The sequence below is a fragment of the Agelaius tricolor genome, unplaced genomic scaffold, assembly GCF_023055355.1.
Source record: "Agelaius tricolor isolate 1412-34295 unplaced genomic scaffold, bAgeTri1.0.p SCAF_44, whole genome shotgun sequence".
Taxonomy (NCBI): domain Eukaryota; kingdom Metazoa; phylum Chordata; class Aves; order Passeriformes; family Icteridae; genus Agelaius; species Agelaius tricolor.
In genome coordinates, this window is record NW_027269304.1 from 3,013,116 (window position 1) to 3,037,222 (window position 24,107).

Sequence of the window (24,107 nt, forward strand, 5' to 3'; positions counted from 1 at the left end):
TCTCTTTCTCTCTTTTCTTTCTTTTCTTTCTTTTCTTTCTTTTCTTTCTTTTCTTTCTTTTCTTTCTTTTCTTTCTTTTCTTTCTTTTCTTTCTTTCCTTCCCAAAAGGACATCCAAAAACCCACGTCCTTGGATCCCTGCTCTGCCTCTGCTGTCTGTGGAGGATGGATGGATGGATGGATGGATGGATGGAAATTCCTTGAATTTTGATACCCCCTAGGGTGGGCTGGGGGGCTTTTGTGGCTCATTGACTCCTCCCTATAACTTCTTTATAGCAAATAATCACCAGCAGGAAAATGTGAGGTCTTCATAAGCACAGTGCCTAATTCTGGTTTAGCACTTAGAGGTGTTAACTCTCTGCTCAACAAGTTACATTTATCCAAAGATAGATATTCAGCTAACATGAGAAAAATGAGATACTTTAGAGGCTAGCTTTCCATGAGTTTTAAATTTGTCCTATTTTTCTTCAAATGAACATGTACTTCTTAGGGAATTAAGTATTTATTCATCAGCACCTGCACACACAAGCAATACCACTGGTTTTAAAGCAATGAAATTCTGGCTAGAGACTCTAAAGTATGCATTGTGTTATGTGTTATGTACCACTAATTCCATTGATAATGGAGCTAATGTTCAAATAAAACCCCCAAATGGATGCTTTAGTAAGATTTGTTTATGAAAATGGGCTGTCAGAATTACAGTGTTGTGAAGTCACATGTTTTCACATTTTAGGACATAATTTATGGAGCACACTCTTGGAATTCAGAGATGTATCCATGGTTGGTATCTTAGTAAATGGTTATTAAAGAGGAATTTCATGAGATGAAGGTCCAGACAAGAACAGGCAAATGAACAATTATTTTTCAGGCTCTGGAGAAGCAGAAAAACATTTTCATCATGAAGTAAATTCTGCAGTTCAGGTCCCTCTGAAGTAAAATTTATCTCTTTGTGCATATGACTTTTCCAGTCAGCTACATATGGAGACTAAAATCCATTTTGAATTGTGAGGCAATTACTGAGGGGTTTTTGGTGTATTTTCCTTTCTAAAGTTGTGCATATATTGCCAGCATTGCTGAATCACTCCCAGGCGACCTGAGGATAACCCCAAACCAGGCTACTTTGCATTTCATAATCAAATTTTAGTCTTTCAGCTCACAGCATATTTGCTCATTTGTTTCATAACTTGGAAAGGACAGAGAGATACAGAAAAACTTTCATCTTAATAATCACTGTATTCCTAAAATGGAAAAGCACTTGACTCGTGTGGAGTGCTGGGCCATAAGAACTGGGATACAATACTCTGGCAATCTTAAAATCTTTGGAAAATAAAGTGGGTTTAACAATTAGATTAATTAAATGATTAAAAGACACTGTGCCAACCACTTAATTGCTAGGGGAAGTCGGGGTATGAGATAGTCTTGTCATACTAGTCCAATTAGCACAATTGTACCAACCATGAATTATCTGTAGAGCATGGAAAAAAATGGAAGAGTGTGTTGGGGAAGAAGGAGGCAAGGATGAGCCGCGATCATCCTCTTTGTGCAGCGTGGCGTGTCTTGAGCACAGGGAATATCTGGAATTTAAAAATCCAGCTGGAGACAGACCGTGTGGGGGCTGAAGCGTTCCCTGCGTGCGGAGGAGCGTGTTCCTGGGGTAGGCAAGGGTCAGAGCCTGGTCTGCAGCGGCCCTTGCTGTGATCCTGGAGGGAAGCAGGAGCAGAGCAGCGCGGGGAGCGTGCGGAGGATTCTGCGGCTGCCGAGCAAAGCTGCCTCGGTCTCCAGGGAGTCTGGAGGAGGGGTGTTAGTGTCACTTCTGGAAAAGAAGTCATTTTGTTGAAATATCACTGCAACTCGGCTCCAGGCTTCAACAGCAGCAGCGCTTTGTGTCCTCAAGTGGCTTTTGTTGTTGGCAGCCTGGTGGTTCCTGCTGGGGCTGACGGGGCTGCTGCAGCTCGGGAGGGTCCTGGGCTGGGACCCTCGCCCTGCACACAGACACACCTGGCTGGGCAGCACAGGCCTGGGAATCCACCTCAAAGGAGGGCCCTCACCCTCACAGAAAAAGGGGTGAAAGCATTGTTTGAAGTATCATTTCTGAATCTTCACAAAGAACTTGACTGGGATGGCTGCCCAGGGAGGCGTGGAGTCACCGTCCCTGGAGGGGTTTAACAGAGCCTGGACGTGGCACTCGGTGCCATGGTGCAGCTGATGAGGAGCTGCTGGGTCAGAGCTGGGACTTGATGGTCCCAAAGGTTCATTCTCTGATTCTGTGATTTTCCAGCTGGGGAAAGCTGGGTATTCTGCCTTTCAGTACAGGTCTGTTTTGGGAAAAAAAATAACCCAGAAGAATGGGCAGAAATTCAAAAGAATGTCATAGGTTTATTTCCATATCTACAACACAAATTACTCTTGCACCTTTTTGTCAGTGAACAGTCCACTGATACCTATTCATAGTATGGATTTTATTAACTTCTGGGCATTAATGAGGGTTTCGTTTAAATACCTTTTCTTTATAACCATAATTTTGAGAAAACCTTGTCTAGAAGTTATGTTCTAAATAATCCAAGAAGCAGCAGCTGAGATACAGGATGAAAATGCTGTCTTTTAACAGGAATTTGAAGTCCTTTTATTCACTGATAACAAAGCTTTCCTCAAAATTAATTTATATTCCAACCCAGTAGCCAGTTTTTTAGCACTGTAATGAAATTTTTCTGTCTCAGCTAAGCAGGATGAAATCCCCAGACTGGGTACTGGGATACAAACTGTGATCCCACTTCAGATATTTGCTGGAGTGAGGTGGGTTCGAGGCTAGAATTATTTCATGGGGAAGAAGGATGGGTGAAGTCTCAGAGGACACCTTCATCATCATCATCATTATCAGCAGATCTTCTCTTCCCTAACTGACCACATCTGTTGGTGCAACCCTTTTTGTGTTTCCAAGAAAAGGAATAAATGTGGGGTTTTTTCCATCTGCATCGATGGCATCGTTATTTTTATTATTCTTTATTACTCATAAATAAGATGGAATGAAGGGAAGTAAAATAGCAGAATCCAGATGAAACCACAGGGAGCTGGGATTGGAGGAAAACTGAGAAGTTGTAAGGAATGACCTTCCACAGTGAGAGTTCTCAGACTTGTGCAGTCATGTGAATGCCTTCCTGTTACACAACAGAAATTAAGCAGTTCAGACAAATATATATCAGTGGAGCTACGCCAGGGTTTAATTAGGTCTCATGATCCAGATCTTTCGAATTACCTGCCTCTCTCAGTGTGATGAATCCACCTTTTTTGGGCATGACCTTCCAATCTGTGTTGAGTAAACCAAGGCTGCTCAGTCTGGGGGTTTTGGCTTCTTGGTGTGCAGCCACATGTTCAACGGCTTTGTAAAAGGCACAGAGACTTATTTAAAGTATTTGAAATTTTATTTATTTTGTTGTTCAGAGCGATGAGTAGTTTTATGTTCCATCTTGGAGAAAACAAGGAGGTTGCTAGTGGTTAATCAATGTAGTTCTTTAATACTTCTTTATTTTGTGATGGGTGCAAATAGGGAAGGTCTGATACAGGAACCAGCTCTAAGGTGTCTTAGAAAGCCTTGGTAAATTACAAATTGAAGTGTTTTCGAAAGGAAATTCAGTATTTTTTATGGTACTGGCTGCAGTATGCCTGGCACTTCAAAGCTATCAATGACCAGAAATTAAACATTTGGTAAATATGACTGGAAATAGTAATCATCCATCATTTGTCTTTCCAGAAAAATAAAAAACCAACCTGCAACTGTATTTAAATTCCTTGCTTCCCATAATTTCCTACGTTTATGTACCAGATATTTATCCCCTGCCCCCAGAAAAGAAAAGGAGGAAAAAAAAAGCATCAATTTTTAAAGTTTTGACATTTTCTGTTTTTCCTTCTGACTGTGCTGCTCTCACCAGCATTTCAAACGTGGTTGTGGTTTCCTGCATTGTCCTTCACATCCCACACTCACTGTTCAATTTGTTTCATCAACCCAATACCAGTGTATATAAAAATATCCTGAGATGTTGATCCTTTCTGCTCTAGTTCAGCTGATTGTGTCTGTACCATCCATGGCACAATATCTTTGTCTGGAGATGCCATGCTTTGGTTGCTTGTATGAATATATGAAAATATTGTGTTCCTAAATGATAAGAGCAGATTTAGGGCTGACGTGGAGGAGGGTGAGGGCATGAAGGAATTGGGTGTCTAACACTTTCACTTGTAGGGTCCAGCTCCTCCCCTCCATCATCCAGTAGATTACATTATTTCCCATCAGTGAGACTTCTTAAAAACAGAACTTTCCCCTGACTGGACAAATTTAGTAACATCTGGTAAACTTTGGATTGAAATAGGAAGTTTTAGTGTAAGCAAAATACCTGAAATTGAATGTCTTGGTGAAGGAAAGAGCCAGGTGAGGATTTTTATAAAGTCAAGTAATTTCTTTGTACCATTTTTTGGTTTCAAGTGAAATTCTTTGTAGGCTTCCCTCATCAGCCACTTCTTGGGATGGCCTCAAAAAATGAGCATTGCAGGTTTATTTCTGCATTTTTATACTTCAGATACTATACTAGTGGAATAGCTAAATGATTTTACTTTACATTTTATTTACTGTAGGATTTCTTTATTATAAAATCCATCCTAAACCGTAGCTAGTTTTATTAGTTACTACAATAATCTATTTTTGCATTGCCGAGAGTAGCATGGGTAGAGAAGGAATGACCATAATAACTTTCAGTCAAGTACATAGATTTAATTAATAATTGTAAATTATTATAAATTTATTAGTATAAATTCATTATTTTAGCTAGAAAAGCAAATACAGATTTCCATTTTTAAGGAGGTAAGCTACTGTAGAAGGAGTTTATACCATCTAAATTTTCCGATTTCATCTTTTTATGAAAAGCAGAGAAAGCAATTTGCAAATATTTAAAATGTCAAACTAATGGAAGTATAAATGATGAACAACTTGTAAGGCATGCAAAAGGAGGCCATGGTTTGCTATGGGACTGTGGAAAAAGAATGAATAATTCATCAGGATAGAATAAATAAGAATATTTCCATGCGGCAGTTGCAGGTTTGTTTATTGATCTACCTGGTAGAAGTTCTTAAAAGATTCATTATTTAGCACAAGCTAGGAAATGTAATATACCCAAAACACTGAAAATACTTTATTTCTGGCTTTGGGACTTCATTGCCCATCAGGGAAGAAAATCCCAAACAAACATGAAAAGAGAAAAAAACCCCAACCCAGTGCATTGCATAATGAAGGGTAGAGATGGAGGTTTCTGTGACACCTGGGAGCGCACCTGCAGAATTCTTGGGGTTATGGCACTGCAGCTCTGCCCTGCTGCTGTGGCCACACAGACTCTGAGTCCTCCCTCCCTCCCTCCTCTCACAGGGGCAGGGCAGGGGGTTTGCACAGGTGCTGGGACCTGGCGGGGCCATCAGGCACTGAAAATCCACTAAAAGCCCACTAAAAATCGAACCCAGCACATCGAGTCCCTCCCTGCCAGTTCCTGGTGATTCACCAGGAACGGGGCTGGGTTCCTCTGGTGTCACTGCCAAGGGAGAGGCAGAAACAGGGGAAAAACCCCACCTCTCTGAGACTATTATGAAAATGTTATTTTTAGGTATATTCCTTACAATATAAAGCCTTTTTAGGCCACAAATGGCTAACAGTTATAACTTCAATCCTTTTCTCCCTTTGTTCTGGAATAGTCATTATTTCTCCCTTCCCCTCTATTTTTTAACTAAATTTGCTGGGGGTTTTTAAAGAATAATTTTCAAAGTGGGAAAGAGCATGAACTCCGAGCAGCAGGGCGCTGTATCCCTGTGGGAGCTCCTCATCCCACGGGGCTGTTCCCTCCCCTGTGACCCCAAGGACCTGGCAGGGGGCACATGCCATGCCCAGCGAGGGCTCTGGGGGATGATGGTGCTGTAATGAAGCCCAGCAGTGCCCCTTTAATGGGCTGCTCCTGCTTGGTCAGCCACTGCAGCTCAGGCTCTTTGGGGCATTTGGAGATGCTCAGGCTTTTAACATCATTGATTTTCTCCATCAGTGGTGCTGCTGTTGTCATCCCTCAGCCAGAAAACCTGTACCTGTATTAGTGCATCCAACATGCTCCACTCAGACTGTGCCTCTCATGGGTTTATTGCACATTGATGCTTAAAGAGATCGTATGTCCTTAAAAAAACCCTCCAAACAGCAACAAACCAACAGCTTTTTTTCCTGTTTTCCTTTGGAAATGGAAATGATACGAAAATAATTATTTGACATGAGTGGCAGTGGCTGGCAGAGCACCACCTTTTTTGGCCACAGTTTCCCTGGCTGCTCTGGCTGCTTTGTGGTGGCCTCTCCCTGCATGATTTGTGGTTACAATTCCAAAGTATTTGCTGCATCCAGCTCACCTGGCTGTCTTTCCCTGTCAGCTGCAATTCTACAGTGTTTTAGCACTGATCCTTGCATAGATAATACCCTTTATTAGACGACTTTTTCATGAATAAAAGCCTTGCACTCGTTTTGAAATCCAACATCTTTTTCAGACTTTATGTTTCAGTGATACATTCCAGACTTTTCCAAAGAACATTCAGCTTGGATGCTAAATATGTTACTGCTAGTTGTTCAGAACTTTAATTCTACAACACGGCTTAAGCCATGAAGAAATCTGTGGTGATTAACTGAATGTTTCCTTTCTGCTTGGTTGAAAAAGGTCATCCCTCCTTTTGTGCCAGTCTTCAGATCTTTCCAGCAGTATTCTTTCCTTTCCTAGGTGTTGTGCCAAACACCTGGAAATGCAATTTCCAGATCTGCATCTTTAGGCTATCGAGTGTGGGTGCACAATAAATAGAGTGATAATTTAATATCTGTGTGTTTTGCAGGGCAGGCTTTGGCAGGTCATTAGTAACCTGCCAGTGGCTCTGGGAGCATTCTGTGTGCTCCAGTACTTTCACTCAAGATTTTGAGCATTTATAGGTGATTCAGCCTCATGCCATACAGAAACACATTGTAGGAAGGAAGAATGCTAGAAATTAAAAGTAATTGAGGTTCCAGCACATGACAACAGAAACAGTTTGGCTTCTCTTTTCTGTGACAGTCTCCTGCATGTAAATTGCCAGGAGCAATATTCTTTACTCGCTTATTCCAGCTGAAGGATTTGCAAAGGTAACTAATTTCATCCTCTGATTCACTTCTTAGAAATCCCTTTTTTCTTTTCCCTTCCAAAAACGTAACCTGAATTCTTCTAATTTGTCATGGTGGTTATTTTTGGGGTTGGTAAAATCTTGAGCATTACCAGCAGAATCTTGAGCATCCCTTCTTGTACTGTTTATAACAGAGCCCTGTTTTGAAGCTTGTTGTTGTTATGGAAAAATATTACAGGCTGCTGAAATTATCTTTAAAGTGCTTAGAAATTGCTGATAAAATGCATAAATTACTTTCTTTATGCTCTGTATATATCCTTGTGCATGTGTGAGACTGTTCATATGCATAAGACAAGAAGTATGCAAGTTACATTCACATTGATGCATGTAGAGACACTCGGATACAACATTTTTTAAAATTCAGTCAAGCTTTGCCTAATTGGCCTGTGCAATCTCTGGCACCCTTCCCCTCAAAATACATTTGTTATTTCAACAGATCATGGTACTTGTATAGACAAAAGGCTAAACAATTTTAATTTACCTTCAGTTATGAAACGATGGCATAATGACATATCTAGAGAATTACGTTCTGCACTTTGGTCAGGTTTGGGGTTTTTTTGGGGGGAGTTTAATGCCTACCATGCAATGACAAAGGTTTATTCTCCCTTTGTTCTTTTCAGAGTGCTGCAGCAGCTCCCAGCCCAGTGCTAGGAAACATTCCCCCAGGAGATGGCATGCCAGTAGGTCCAGTACCACCGGGGTTTTTTCAGGTATTCAGAAAAAAAAAATTATGATTACAGGAATTCTAGGATAGAAAATCCTCTGTAATACTGTTTGCAAGTCTGTAGAAAAGGTCCTGTTCTGAACTGTGTCTCACTGTGTGGTGCAATATTTGATAGTTTATTTTTAAAGAGAAGTGGACAGGTGGGAAGGAAGGGACCTGACTGATGAGTATTTAATTTATGAAGTAGTACAGCACAGAACAAGAAATGGCTGTGCCAGGTTTTTAGCAGAGATCAAAAAATGCTTGAGTACAATATTTAAATAATTTCTTATGATAATATACGTACCATCCCATGGAGATTTTAAAGTCAGAACGTTGTTGGTGGTGTTCAGCTCTGTGCTAAAGCCATAGGCCGGATTCCTGAGCTTCTGTGGGAATCCAGCCTGGGCAATGCAGTGCATCCCACTGAGCATTGCCCTGCCCTTGAAGATCTCAACACCACTGCCTAGAAAAGTTGAGTCAGGGATTTAGACCAAGTGCTGCTTCTGCTCAGGTCTGTCCTACGTGGAGCTGAACACCCATTTGGCACTTTGGGCAGTCACAGCATAGCATATGATGGTGGAAGAAATGACATTTTACTGCAAGCCCAGGGTGGTGTTTGTGACCTGAGGCTGCACTGCTCCCAGGCTGGGCTTACATCTCCTCCTCACCAAAACTCAATTTGTTTCCCTCCACACTGGCAAACTGAGGCTTGATTTGTTACACATGAATGAAAAGACACTTGGAAGTGAAGTGGAAAATATCTGGCTGCTGCCAGTCACAAAATTCTCGGGAGCTGTCAGAACTCATTAATTAATTTATTTCTGCTTTTAGTGCTTTGAGCAGTTGGTTAGGTTGGCTCTTTTGGTCTTAGTTTTTAGATTATATTAATATTTAACTTTTTTTTTTTTTTTAACTTCAGCCTCCCACTTCAGTTGTGATGTCAGAGGAATTAACTTTTTTTGTTATTGTCTATGATGACTACTAAGATGGGGAAGGGGCACAGATAGGACAAGTGTGTGAAGTACAGAGGAGAGAGTAACTATTTTAAAGGTTTTGCAGAAGGAGGATGTGGGAGTTTTGTTTTTAGAAGTGTGAATAGACTTCTAGCCACTCCAGATCTTTGAAGATGTAAGAAAGACAATCTGATAGAAAGTTGAATGCGGGTAAAGTCTCATTGTATGCCAGTATCTGTCTTGAGTCTGACTCGAAGCCACAACATCATCCTGCTCTTTTTATGAGGCCTGAGAGTGAAAAGGAACATTTTCCAAGACATTATTAATTCTTGCTGTAGCTGTGTGCCTAAGATTGCTTAAGTTTGGAAATCAGGTGTGTTAGTGGGTGCGCTGATGTGTTTGGGAGGGTCCCGTCGCAGTGTGAGGCTGTGAGTGCAGACAGCCCTGCTGCTGCTGCTGCTGCTGCTGCGGGTGTTGTCAGGCAGCACTTGGTGCCAGGCTCTGAAACCTTCCCCAGAGCTCAGCCTCACCAAGGTCAGCTCGCCCCGGGACAAGGAAATGTGCTGGCAGGCAGAGCCTGCATGTGTGAAACGGGAAAATGGAGGGGCATCATCTGCTGCTGGGAAAGTCATGGTGAAAACCTCCTCCTTCCTTCATGGGTGCTGCTGTTCTGCTTCTCCATCCTCTCCTGCAAGTCCTGTGATCCCAGGGTGAAACAAACCACAGAGAACAGGCTCATCTGTCTTGGTCTGAGAGCTGGCAACCCTCATTCAATGGCGCTGAGACCTGCCCTCACTCCAGGACTGTGACAGCAAACGATTTGTTCTCCAGAGTCGGTCCACATGGGCAGAGCAGGAGAGAGGTGCTTGTGTCTATATTTAGTGCTCTGAGACTCTGCTCCACAAAGGCCTCGTAACATTTTAATTCCTTTAGCCCGAAATGTATCTGGAAGGTCACCCTGGAGTGATAAGGGTGCCTGTTGTTGCTTTCTGGAGTTGTTTGGGCTGGGCTGAGCTGAAGCTGCAGACAGCCAGCACCTGCCAGCTCTGCTTGCAGAACTCAGCGGTCACCGATGATTTAAAGTAATTTCTTCCCTCTTGCACTCATGTTTTGGGTGGGCACTGGGCACTCCCAGGGATGTAAGCAAGGTGGGATCATTGCTGCTGCAGGGAGTTCTTGTCAGAGCAGGGGAATGTCACAGTCCAGGGGGAAATGTGCTGGGAATGAAGAAACAACAACAGGAGTCGATTTTGGTTGGCACTGCTGACCTCTAACATGATTTTTGAGACATTTATTTTTTTTATAGAATAAAAGGAATATATTTTACTTTTAAAAATAAATCAGTCTGCTAGTGTAAGACGTGGAGGTAGAGAAATACAGGAGAATTGCTTCTCAGACAGTATGTGGTAAAACTCTGCTCTTTGTAAAATGAGGTTTTCTCATGCAGGTAGACCATTAGCACTGATGTTAATTAGCAACCTGTGGCACTTCATGCCTGATCTACAGAGGCAGAGGTTCTGCAGCCAGCAGCTGAATTTGTCTTATATCTCTCTGTAGTTGTACTTTAATACTCCAGTTTAGGTGAGGGATGATGGTCACTGCAGTGCTGACTGTCCAGAAAAATGGCACAGTGATGGGGGTTGTACACAGCTATTGTCATCAAATAAATGAGGTTTTGGGGCTTTGTTTGTAGGTTTTTTTCCATTTTCAATAGAAATTGTTTGCAGTGTCAAAAGTGAAATTTGAAAAGTCAGTTTTTATGTGGAGTTATCATGTGCCTCTGTTTCCTCCACTGGTCTGCTTGTGTTTGAATGTAGTTTTAAGTTCATATAAATAATTTTTGTCTTCATCTTCTCTCAATTTGAGCAGCACTGGGACTCTGGAAATAACTCTGTGAAACAGAAACTGAACCTGCTCTTGGTTCATTAGGAGCAACAACTGAATGTGTGGGGCACAACAGTTCTGCCATACAGGACTTTTAAACTCCAAATAGTACAACCCAAAAAGCTACTTTGGGCAATAGAAGTAATGAAACCATACTAGATTGCATAGAGGTGAGATGGATTTATTTATACATGTTTGAAATGGCCAACCAGCCCCAGCCTGAGTCTGGAAATACTTTTCCAGTTTTCCCATCTATAACATCCTGGGCATGGAGGTAAAGTGTGTGGAAGGCACTTAGCTACTGTGAGAAAAAAAAAATAAAGCTATTTGGGACATTTTCTGAGTAATTTTTAGACCTTTTTAATCCACGTCATTTGTCAGTTTCTTCATGTGGCCAGTCATGGTTATCAGCATGACCTGCTCTTTGTCCCTGGTTCTCTCTGACCCTGACATAGCAACCGAGCAACTGAAAGACTGAATAAGATCATAATAAATAATTACCTTTGGGTCTGATGTTAGTGGATGCAGATAATGTCAGCAGCCACAGCTTTACACAAGGCTCTTACAAACTCATTTACAGTCAGTTAAGTCTTCGATTTGTGTCAAAGAGTTTCAGGTCATGGAATTCAGAGACTTTCAGGTTTCCACATCAGTCTTACAGGTGCAACTGCTGCTCTTCAGGTACTGAGGACCATTTCCATCCTCCTCTTCACTCATACTTTAAGGCAGCTGAACAATTTGAGAGATGCTACGTTTGTGTTTTTGCAGACCATTTATTTGATCCATGTGGACAGTGCTGGTGTTAGTAAGGAAATGAGCAGAGGCCAGAGGGAAGTTTGGGAGCATGTGTTCATTGAGGTGTTTGGAGTTTTTAAACAGAATGTAAACTGTTGATTTCACAGGATTGTATTTGCCTTTTAGTTAAATTTCCAGTTTTAGCACTCCTAAATGCAGATTTAAAACAGATCAGCAGGAAATGGTCTGGAAGGTTCCTTAAAGCCACTCATGTTCCAAACCCAGCCGTGGGCAGGGGCACCTTCCACTGGTTCTCCAAGTTACTGACAGCCAGCACTGCCCAGAGTCTGACCCTGCCTGCTGCTTTTGCTCTGCAATTAGGAGAAACACTTAACTGTGTGTTTCATTAAACCCAGCTGTCCTCTGCTCCTCTACGCCGTGGCTGTCCAGAGGTTTGGCTGTGTGAGGAGTGTGAGTGGCTGTAGAGGCACTCACCTGAGACCCTGCTGGCACCTGTAGGCCAAGCAGGTTGTTCCACAGTTGACAGTTCATTTGTTTAATTTGGTAATTCTGTTAAAAGTCAAATTCTAACACTTGTCTGTACCTTTTCACACATAAGTGAAGCGCCCTTTCTTTTAAACACATTACTTTTTTTTCAGCACATTTGTTAAAATCTTTTTTTAAAAGAGATTAAAGAGATCTTTTTTTTAAAATCTTCCAGTTCAACTTACCAGTAAACATTATTTCCGTGGTGCCTGTGTTTTCTAAAGGGCTTTTCAAGTGGTTGGCTTCGTTCACCAACTTCAGATCACCAGATAAACTTGGAATGGCATGGGAGAGAAGTGTCGACACCATGTTTGAAATACAAATGTTACATATTCCTCTTATATAAAGGGAAAAAAAATAAAAACCAGCCTGAACCCAGCCCTGCAAAGTAATGTGAGCCTGTCTTGCCATCTAGTGGCAGCTGCTCGTGCTTATTTTACCTCAGTCCATACTATTCTCAAGTATTATTTTTAGCCTTGTTTGCCATAGTAGAGCTGACCTAATGCTTCAGGAGAGCATTATTACAGTAAGGCACATGACCAAAAAGGACTTTATTTTCCTGCCTAGCCTAACTATTCTAGATATCAATATATATTTCAAGTAGTTAAGTTAGGCAGGAAAATAAATATAAATGTGTATATGCATATAAAAAACATTTATATTGGTTATATATGAATATATAACAAATATATATATCAACCATATGTAAATAAATATAAATCAAAGTTTATTACTTAGTTAAGTGAGAATAAGCAAAGCCAGCAAATTAAGAAGTAGTAACATGCATCTCCTGCATTTTGAAGCAGAAATGGTGAACTACTTACACTGAAAAGAAAATGGATTTGTGAGGTGCAGTGTAAGGCTGTAAAATATCTCTGTAATGTACTATTTTAGTTCATAGTTAATATTGACCGTATTTACAGGAAAGTCATGGCATGACACATTGTTAAAAAATAGAGTTTGTATTCCACACCCAATAAATGCAGCATTTGGTTACAGCAGTTAAAGGAAGGAAGACCAGGAGGGAGGAATCCCCCAGCACCTCTTTAAAGCCATTTTGGAGTGAATTGTCCACTGGGGTTGTTATTTGTGCAGGGAAGGAGGATTCCCTGTTCCAGCTGTGGAATGTCACAGCTGGAGCTGGAGGTTGTGCTGTGGCTCAGCCCGGTCTGTGCAGAGCCAGCACCTGTTATCTCTGTCAGTCTGAAAACTTCTTGTTTCTTTCTGAGCCCCTTGGAGCTCTTTCAGCTCTCCCCTTAACACTCACACGGTCTCCTGGTTTTCCAGAGTTTTTCCATGTTTTGTCTTCCCCCTTCCAGCAGCCACACCTCATTATCTGTCCCAGGCTCCACCACCCGCCTCCCAGTGCTGATCCTCCTCCTCCTCCTGTGCTCCCCATTTTTGCAGCATTCCCTTTTCTGTAAAACTGAGATAGTGACAAACTGCAACAGAAGGGCAGAATTAGCTGGATTTGGCTCAGGTTCACAGCCAGCCTCAGTGCCAGTGCAGCAGGTGGGGCAATTGCAGGGGAAGGAGGGAAAAGTTAACAATTCTGAGCAGGGCAGGTACAGGGGAGTGCCAGAAGCTTGAGAACCATCCTGGGCTGTGAGAGCATGGTGATGGGAGAATGAATCATCACCAGGGCTGCACGTGCAGCTTGTGAGCAAAGACAGCAGCTCTGGTAGCCTGCAGAGACTTTGAAAATAAGATTTTTAAGGGGACTTTTCCCCCTCTGAGTTTATATAATTCCTGTTGGTCGGAAGAACTTTATTGAATTTATGGAATATCCATGCACCCATCCCAGTGGAGCAGTCTGGGAATACTCAAATTCATAAAATTATAGGTCTGATTCTTTGCAGAATTAGCATATGTGCATTTCTGTCCTCAGCAGCATCACTCTGCATTTTAAAATATTCAATTTTTTTAAAATTGGTTTGAGTTTTTACACTATGTGTGAGGGTATTATCACCTAGAAAGAACCATAAGTAGTTTGTGGTTTTCTCCTGTTTGGGCTCTTTTCCCTAAATACCAGCAATAAAGTCAACTGGTAAGTGAAGTTCTCCAGGATCTGCTGGCCTCAATAATACCACCCTGCAGTTGTGGCAATGCTTTTACTGCCCATAACTATTGGAACAAATTAAAACTGCTCAGCCTGAGGAATTAATCAGCTGTTCCAAAGAATCAGCCGTGGATCAAAATCAGGGTTATCAATCTGGGGAAAATGCTTTCAGTCATCTGTCTGGATGATGCCTAAGTTCTAAAAATGAAGGGATTTTTGAGGGCTTTTAAGGTGATACATCTTGGATGTTTTGGCTTGTCATGTTTGAAATATTCTGTTTTCTCTTCTATTTGCATTTAATGAAATTATTATTAAAACTATTTACCCGATTTAAAATTCATGTAAGTAATACGTCTTACAAAATTTGAATTTCTAAAAAAAAATCCTTAAAGTATCATGCAGAACTTAGCAACTTTCTCTCACAATTATGAAGTCTTGAGCTTCAGATAATTCTGTTCCCCACAAAGTGACATAGATGTAATAGCAGTGCAATTCCTACAGGTCATCTAAAAGCAGACCTGGCTTTCAGCATCTCAGACAAATGTTTAGCTGGGGACCAAACATTTTGTTTCTGGCTTTTCTAATAGGTTTTGTTTGTTTGTTTCTTTCTTTCTTTCTTTCAAGTGTAAAATTGTTTTTTCATTTTTCCACCTCAAACAAGGTGTGTGTTGCAGTGTCCTTCCACGGGTGTTCCTTGACCAGGGATAAAACATTAAATTTATGTTTTAAAACTGGTACTGCTGTAACTTGGAATTCTGCGTGAGGAAGGAGCTCCTCAATTTAGGAAAAAAAATATTTGCTCTTGTTCTGAATTAAATCAGATCTCTTACTGTTTGCTATTTATAAGTTGTCAGTCTGCTCTTAGAAAACCATAAATACAGGAATTATTTTTCAGAGATCTTTTTCTGAAGCACAGTAAAGAACTTGCTCGTGGAAATGGATTTTGTCATCAGGAAAGGCCAATGTAGAGAGAATTGCTCTCCCAGTGCTGAGAATGACACGTTTTTATGTAAAATATCATAGATAACATCAGCTGCTTTGGTTTGCACTGGTAGACTGCAAGACGTGCAGTGTACAACCCAAATTTCATTTCTGAAATACTTCAGAAAAAAACAGTTTTGGGTTTAGTCCTGGTTAAAACTAAAATGTGTTAATGAAGACTGTCCTGAAACTCGAGTGATTGTTACTGCTGAGGGAGATGCCACCAGAAAAATCACAGAGGAAACTAAAAAATAAAAAGCAATGAAATGAAAAATGAATTGCAGGGTAACTTGGATAAATTAAATTCACACATATTTTATGGTTCCCAGTGGTCCTCCTAGGAGGGAAAACCCCCCTTGGTTTGGGAATGTGAGATGTAGGTGTAAAACACCTCTAGAGCATTTCCTAAAGCGCTGGAGTCTTAAAGAGATATATTAACATATTATTTACCCTTATAGGAAAATGAAATAAAAATGGCCAGCAGTCTTTTTTTTTATCATTTGGATATTAATACTAATAATCATAACAATAAGTGATGCCAAACCTTTTAGTCCAGACTAGAGTTTGAAAACAAAAAAGGTGAAGATGAATTGTATTTTACACAGAATGTGTGACTTTGCTACTGATTGCTAAACAGAGAGGAGAACAAAGATTTTTGGTTTGTTTCACTTGTGATCATTTAGAACTTTTAAGTGGATAGATGAAAAGATTGGGTCATTTTCAGAATTACCAGAGGAAATGCCACCTTGTCTCTTGCAGCTTGAACAGTTTTCCAGTGCTTTAGCAGCACAGTTAACTTAGGATCACTTGTAGTGTGTACAAATAGGGTCTGTGGTTCCATTTTCAGCTGCTAGGATAAGTGGTGTTTATGTTTGTGCTGTAGGTGGCTGAGTTGTAAAAATCAATTATTGCTATTTCTTCTCCACACCAAGGGTGAAGCTGTGTCTCACCATGTGATTTTTAATTTGTGGTCAATATATTTACAGTCAATTAAGTCTCAGTAGGAATGTAAATATTCAGGATTACTTTTCTGGGCTGTGGGTTATTGTAAATTTTGCAAACTTAGGTGAGACAAAATGTGATTGATAAATGTAAAGGTATGAGGAAAAACAGGATAAAAATGTCAGTGCAAGAAACCTGTATCTGGAAGGAAGTAAATTACACTCCCAGCTTTTGGAAGGGAAGTAAGATTAAAGAAACAAGAGGTTTATTGAAGTATGTGATGCTTAGTAGAACACCACTCTCTGAATTCCTTATTTCACCATTATTAGGTGGAAGTGAAAACGGATCCACATCATATTTGAGAGTCTCTTGAACAACTAAAGAAGAGAGTAAGAAACATCCCAGCCTCTGTGCCTGTATGGCATCAGCTTCCTGCTGGATGCTTCCTGTAAAATCACATTTTCTGGCACCAAAATGTGGGCAGTGAGGTGGTTGTGCTTCAACATTGCTTTCTCAAACACTTTCCCATGGAGAAACTCATTTTCTGTTGTGTTGAGAACCAAGAAAAATAGGATTTCAGAAGGTTTTGATGTTGCACAGCACACACATGTCTCAGACCTGCATTAAACACACAGGTTGTGAGATACCCTTTGCTGTCCCTGTACACAGATGGATTATTCTTGAGCAGAGAGATAACAAAAAAGTGCTGCAGCTTCTGGCACCATCATTCAAGTGCCTGAACTTGCCTTTCTTTAAAGTACTCTTAGCAATTCAACACAGAATCTTGCTGTAAGTGCAGGAGGCTTATTAAATTTAACATTTCACTCCCTGATTTTATTTTCTGTCATCTCTATTATTCTAGTATTCTAATACTTTCCTCCTTTTAGGTTTTTGAGCCTTTTTGTTAACCTTCACTGTAAGTTGGTAGATGCAAGTATTCTGCGGTGACTACACAAAAAGTTTTTTCTTTATGGCTTCTTTTTCACCCACCTTAGTAGAAGGTTCTTCTTCCTTTGCTCTCAGCTGCAGGATTGGCAGCCTTCAGGATACTTTTTGTGATGCCAAATTAGTGAATTTCATACCTGTGGGTAGGAATTACAGTATATTGCTGCCAACACATATTGGTGGCACCTCCATCTCAGCAGTGGCTTAGGTCTGGCTTGCTTGCCTGTTTCTTTATTTTATTCATTTTTGGGGGCGGTTTTTGATTGGTTATTTGGGTTTGGTAGGGATTTCTTTTGAGTTTGGGAGTTTTCCTCTTTTTTTGTGGTTGCTTGTTTGTTTCTGTCTTGTTTATTAGTTTTAGTTTTGAGGGATTTTGCGGGAGGTCTGGTTTTGTTTGTGTAGGTTTGTTTTTTAAATGGGTTGCGTCTTTTATGTGTGCTTTGGTTTTGTTTTTTTGGGTTTTTTTGTGGTGTTTGTTTGGTTGTTTGGGTTTTGCTGGGGTTTTTCTGTTTGGTTGTTTGGGTTCTTGGAGGGTTTGTTTTTCTTTGGGAGGATTGTTTGTCTTTTGGGGGTTTTGTTTTGTTTGTGATTGTTTGTCTGTTTGCTTGCGTGTTTTGGAGTGTTTTCTTCTGCTTTTTCTAACACCTTATCATGTCTGCCAGTTCTTGAACTCCATTGGAGAAGTTGATTTTAGTCCCTCTCTCTTCTTCCTACCCCACAGCTGAAATTGCCTGTTGCATTATTGAGTATTTTTCAAGCTTAACTCCAAGACAGATAAAGAGTCTGTCTTCCTCAAAATTCAGTGTGAGCATCCATTTAAGGTGCATTTTAAATGCTGAATTTTAGGCTGAGGCAATAGGCAGAAATGTCCCAGTCTTTAGCATGCAAACATTTTATTTTCACCTTCATAAACAAGTTCTGAGTGACCAGTTCAAGGTCTGTGGGCACTGCTTTAATTTAGTGCCAGCATTCTAAGCCCAGTAAGTTCAGGGCCGTTTGTGCTGCAGGAGAGGGGCAAGGAGGAGTTGCCAAGAATTGAGGAGAGAAGGATGCCTGCTGTAAGAAATGGAAGCCCAGAGTGGTTCCTCCCTAATGGACATTCCAGCAACTCCTAATAAAGAAAAAAAAGAATAGGAAATTAAAGTAAAACTAACTCAGAGACAAATGCCAGGTGTTCTGGAAATGACAAGGGAAGCAGTGAATAAACACATGGCACAAAGTTTCTGCTGCTTGAGTTTGTTTCTTTCAGAATCCACTGCTCAATAATGTGTGTGGGGACTTCAAAACCACTCCTGCTGTCATGAAAAGCTGAGAGTATTTCATATATTTTCATTAAAATGTTGGACAGAATTTTTTTGTTTTCTTGAAACATCTTGGTGGAACCTTTTTGTGGACAAACAATATATAGAACACACAATACGATATATACAATATAGTGGTAGTGGAGAGGGGGAAGTTCAGTCACTGACACAAAAATGAGAATATTTAAGTTTGTAATGGCAACATTTTTCTGGAAAGCCAAACCATAGGAACTACTTGAAATCTGCTTGTCGCTGATTGCAGCTCCACCTGGGTGTAATGGAATTCATAGCTACATGAATATTTACAGTATATAGTACTTGAAGGCTTGGAAGGAGTAGGTTTTTTTATTACTATTGCATATTAGTAGGCAGGTTCTGCTCTTTAGACATGGCTGAATTCAGAGACAATTCAAATTTCCCCTTTTTTGAGCTGCACAGCTGTAAATGAAGTTGAGTTTCATTTGCTGGAGGAGACAAGTCAAACCCAGGGTCCTCACTGGAGTGGCTGCACTCAGTTGACCTCTGTGGAAACGGTTGAAATTCTAATTTCCTGACACTTCTACTATTTCATGAGGGCCTCATCACATGCACAGCCTTTCTCTTTCTTATCAGAGGTTCTCACCATCAGAGAAGGCACAAAGGAGCCTCCCTCTTCTACAGCACATCATTTCACGTATCTTTTTATTAATCTATTCACAATTGTTATTGAACTTTCTTTTCCAGTTTGTAAACCCTCTGTATTTTAAATTGCTTTCTAGCACTACTTTGAGTGCATGTTTATGTAGGTTACATTATTTCAGCTTTCATCTGATTCCAGGATGTGAAAGGTTTCATTAATTTATTGATGTAAGATCATAGGGAAAATTCCAGTAGTAATTATTGGTAAAATAATTGCAGTTTCTCTGCTAGCTGTTGCTAGTCTAAATCAGTCTTTTTGTCCCTGTGCTCAGACACAGCATACTTTTATCTCTTCACTTTCTTCTGGAGCTGTAGGTACTCCTGCTTGCCAAAGCCATCCTCTTCATCTTCTGTTTAGTCAGATATTTGTGCCTTTTTCCTGTAGATTTGCCACTCATCTCTTTATATTTCTAGGCTACCGCCACACTTTGGGGTGGAATGAGCTGAGAAGTTAAATGCTTTTGCTGCCAGTACCACTCGATTATCTGGGGGCCTGGCCTCGTCTGTGGGCTGTGAGGTAGCTCAGGGGTGGCCAGGAGCCACCAGACCCTCTCAAGGTGTGGATGGTGTGCCAGATCTGGGTATAAAGTGAGGTGTGAGGGAGGAGATCCAGTGTGAGAGCAGGAAGGCATGGCAGGAGCGCAGCACTGAATTGACATGGTGACTGAAACCAGCAAAATTCTAAGTATTTGCAGCATGAGCTGGGAACCTGTGCTCCCACAGGTTAAATTTTGTGTTGCTTTTTATTGTATTATGAAGAAATGCATGAAAAGTATTTGTGAATTATTTTGATCTTCCTTACCTCTGAACTCTCCCAAGAACATTTTGTTTTTTGTTCTAAGGTTCCATCTTTCCCCCTTCTCTAGTGGAAAGTATACATGTCTGATTATGGTTTATTCTTCACTACTACTGCTCTTAAAAGTGCAGAATATAAAAAACAAGTTGTTAAATAATGCATCCTGATAGATGGGTTGGCTGAGAATCTCTGAATTGATGTAATACTGCTAAGCATTGTGGAACAATGTCCAGGGCTCTCCGTGGGAGTGTTGAGGCTGGATGGGTGTGAGCGTGGCAGTGGCACAGCGTGGGATGGATGGATGGATGGATGGATGGATGGATGGATGGATGGATTTACAGGAGGGGTGGGATTATTCAGCAGTGTTTGTTTCCTTCTCTCCCTGCAGCCTTTCATGTCCCCCCGGTACCCTGGAGGCCCAAGGCCACCTCTCAGAATACCCAACCAGGTAAGGCTGGCCCTCTGCTGCTCACTTCTGTCTCAAATGCTTCACTCCCTGCCCATCTCTGGTGGGCATACAAATTATATTTATTCCACAGTAAATACGGGGATTATCGGTAAGAAACAGGTCTCATGAAGTGCTCTGTGGCTCCCAAAGACACTCTGGCAACTTTCTAAAAGCGCTGAATTCCCAATTTTCTCTCATCTCCATCTAAGGATGTGCAATGCCAGCGAGACAAGGATGAGTAATGAGCTGCTGTTCGTCAGCAGGGACCTTTTCTGGCCCATCTGTGAGAAGAGGGTTCTGGAAGTAGAGAACATTTGTGTTTTCAAGTTCTCCATAGTGCAGAAAGAGGAGGAGAAAGAGTTGTCAGCAGATGAAAAGTTAAAGACAAGCAGACAGAAAAACATCAGTGGAGCTCTGAGAGGAAAACTAGGTCATTTACAATATTGGGAAAAGTAGAGAGGATAAATGGAACAGGTAGTTTGGTTCAACTCTGGTTTCCAGGACTGCCTTTTGATTGTCACGCTATATCCTAGCCTCATTTCTGGCTATTTTTTATACTTGTATAACACAGTTTCAACAAATTTGTCATTACTTTTGACACACTATCACCAGAAGTTATGAAATCTAAATTTCAGTGAGCTGGATGTATCAGGTGGCAGGACATGTCCAGGTGTTGCTCTGCCTGGTGATGTCTGGGATCAGGTAAAGCTACCTGTACCAGGGCTACTTCCTCACCAAGGCCCTGGGGGACTTAATTAACCTTGATGAGGTGATCATCTGTGCAGTGCCATTAGTACTGCACTTAATATCTGATAACATTTTACTGCTGTAACTCAGTTCACTCCTGATTTTTGCACTTCCCCAATACCATCTGAGCCAGAGGTGTCGAGCCCCCTGAGCCAAGGGTTGGGTTTCACACCCTCTGTGCCTGAGCTCAGTGACTCCTGGCAGGTGGGATGTGGTGGCTGGAAGTGCTGCCAGCCTGCAGGTTTGGTTTCAGCAGTGTTTTTGTCTGCACACTGTGGTATTTTAAGTCCAGAGTGGAAGGTAATCACATAATCCCAGTGAACTGCAGCTCTTGCTACATTCACATTATGCCAAATTCATTAATTGCTGCTTTAGCAATTAATGTGAGTAACTGATATTACTCAAGGTGCAGCGTGGATGGGCAGGGTGTGGAAGCAATAAACTGCTGTGGTGCAGCTTTAAGGCCCAAATTTTGATTAGGTGGTAGTTTGGTCCTGGGATTGTGGAAAGGGTCCCTGCCCATGGCAGAGGGTTTGGAAGGAGATGAGTTTTAAGGTCCCTTCCAACCCAAACCATTCTGACATATTGCTCACTCAGGACACGTTTTGCTGAAAATGTGATGGTGCTTTGAAATGCTAAATAGCACCTCATGGATCAGCTACAAAGACCATTCATAAAAGCATTTTTCCACTTGACCCAGCTGCAGGTAAAATCCTGTAAAAATGAGCTTTAAACCTAATTCAGTAAACCCAGAGGGCAGATTAATGTGGGAATTTAAAAGCACATTAACACCTGACTCAGAGGAAACATCCAGGAATTAGTAATGAAACGTGTGTGCTGTGTCTTTAACGTGAATTTCAAGGCATTCTGTGTTTTTCTGCTCTGTTTTCCCTGCCTCAGGCCCTCGGAGGTGTCCCGGGGAGTCAGCCCCTCCTGCCCAGCGGGATGGACCCCACACGGCAGCAGGGTGAGTGTGGGACCTCTCCACTGTGCTGATCCTTAGGCTTTTCCGTTGATTAGAAAGGGATGATTCATTAAAAGTAGCTGTAGAAGGTGATTGTGTCTTGCATAGTTAAAGCAGTTGCGTATTGCATGTATAAATAAAACGTATTTTATATTTTGTTCGCAGGTCATCCAAACATGGGTGGGCCGATGCAGAGGATGACTCCTCCAAGGGGAATGGTGCCATTAGGACCACAGGTACTTTCTACAGAGGGGTTATCCTTAGTGACAGGCCTACACTTATTCTGTATTCTCTGTCTTTGCTTAGCATGGAGATTCCCAGGACTTGTTTTCATAATCCCTTTTTAAAACAAACCTCCCATTTTACAAAACAAATGTGTTCTAAGTTGCAGCTGTACAAAATTGAAATGAAAAATCTGTCATTTTCATAAATACTTGGGATTAAATGAAGAATCCCTTCACTTGCTTTCTTTAGAAAAGTGTGTGTTGTAATCAAAGACTGACACTGGCAAGGCAGACCAGGAGTGGAGTAGGTGTTTCCTCCTCCTCCTCACTGATTATGCTGTTCAGGAGGAAAATATTAATAGCCTCTAACTTTGCCAAAAATACCTCTCCAAATTCTGTAAACTTTTTCTTTCATCCACTGTTGATCTAAATTTTGGCACAGGCAGCAGAGATTTTAGTGTGAAGTGAGATGTCCAGGCTACCAATTGTCCCCATGTCCCCCTCGAGCATCTCTGTGGCTCTGTCCCAGAGGGACGAGGACAAACAGTCCTGGTGCACCCCTGGAACACAAATCCAGGAGTTTCCTCTGTGTTTTGTCAGCACTCCAGTCAGCAGCATGTGGGTGGTGGTGTTCCTCACTGGTGCTGCCAGTGTTTTGTTTCACAGTGTGCTTGTTGTGCCCACACTGTGCATTTTTGCTTCCCCATTTCAGATAATCTCCCTGGTGGCTTCTTGTTTGAATAACAACTAAACTCTACATTATTGAATAGCTTTGCCTTTCAAGTCTGTTCACAACTGTCTGTACAGTTTTGGGTCTTCTTGCTACAAACCAGTTGTGCAGTTCTTCACAATCTCTGCTGAGCAACCAGCAAAATAAATATAAAATAAAATATATTTGGTATTTTTTTTTATGTGGCCCTGAAATGTATTTGCCATTTTTGGAGGAGGAAAGAGAAGCTCTGCTGTGCTGCCATATGAGATTGAGCTGATCCTTTATGCAGCACCATTAGTCACACTGCAGGCAAATCTCATGCCACTTTTTATGAGGATAATTTTTCCATTTTTGCTGTCATTTAACCAGTGTTTTTGTAAGCTTCTTCTTTCTTGTGTTCAACATCCTAACCTATGCAAAATTTAAGTCCAAAAAATTTAAGTTCACAAATGACTCCCTAATTGAATCACCAAATACGTGGGCTCTGCAGAGAGCATTACTGCTCTAGAAGGACACCTCTATGGGTGGCAGTGCTGTTATTTAGGCCAAAGGAGTAAATCTGCTTAGGATTAGCAGTAATTTCAGGTGGAAAATTGTATAGTGAGACAGATCGTTCTGCTTGTATTCCATTGAATACAAATAGGTGTAATTTATATTTTTGTGTAAGTAGTGCAGTTGAACTTTGGTCATGGTATCAGGACATAAACTCAGATTTTATGGGCGTTGGGTATTTAATTTGTTAGCACATTATTTATCATATTAAATACTCTTCATTTTGATTATCAAAGACCTGGGGTAGTGGAAAGTGTCCCTGCCCAGGCCAGGGGTGACACTGGATGGGCTTTAAGGTCCCATCCCGGGATTCTGTGATTTATTAGAATTGAATCATGGAAAGAGAAATGTAATAGTGCATTAGAAAAGTTATATCATGTGTTTTAATTTTATACAAACATAATGAAATCTAGGTAGAAATGATACCATTTAATATCTCATAATCTTAGTAGGGGATTCTGATTTTGAATTGCCTTGGCTTAGAGGTTGAATTCATTATAAAACCTGACCCTTGCTGGCCATTAACTTGAACTCAATATGTGTAAATAGTATAATTCCCCCTGAAACCATGTCAACCATTCTTAGCCAATTTCTGTTGTTTGTGTTGTTTCTCCTTGGGGTTAATGATCCCAATTTTTAGTCAACAGTCAGGGAAGCCTGAAAGCATGAATGGCATGGCCTGTCCTGGCAGCAGTTGCACAGGGACGTCATTAACCTGCTGTCCTT

At 41.1% G+C, this 24,107-nt stretch overlaps 1 protein-coding gene across 6 annotated transcripts in view; it reads left to right on the forward strand.

Moving 5' to 3' along the window:
- SSBP2 (single stranded DNA binding protein 2) overlaps nt 1-24,107 on the forward strand; it is a 137,055-nt gene that overhangs the window by 84,855 nt on the left and 28,093 nt on the right. For 4 of the 6 annotated variants that reach the window (XM_071455120.1, XM_071455124.1, XM_071455121.1 and 1 more), the window contains exons 5-8: nt 7,829-7,918; nt 20,123-20,182; nt 21,830-21,896; nt 22,059-22,129. In XM_071455120.1, the coding sequence (XP_071311221.1) occupies nt 7,829-7,918; nt 20,123-20,182; nt 21,830-21,896; nt 22,059-22,129 (288 nt within the window). The remainder of the gene's footprint in view (nt 1-7,828; nt 7,919-20,122; nt 20,183-21,829; nt 21,897-22,058; nt 22,130-24,107) is intronic. The other 2 variants (XM_071455122.1, XM_071455123.1) reach the window with 1 other exon arrangement.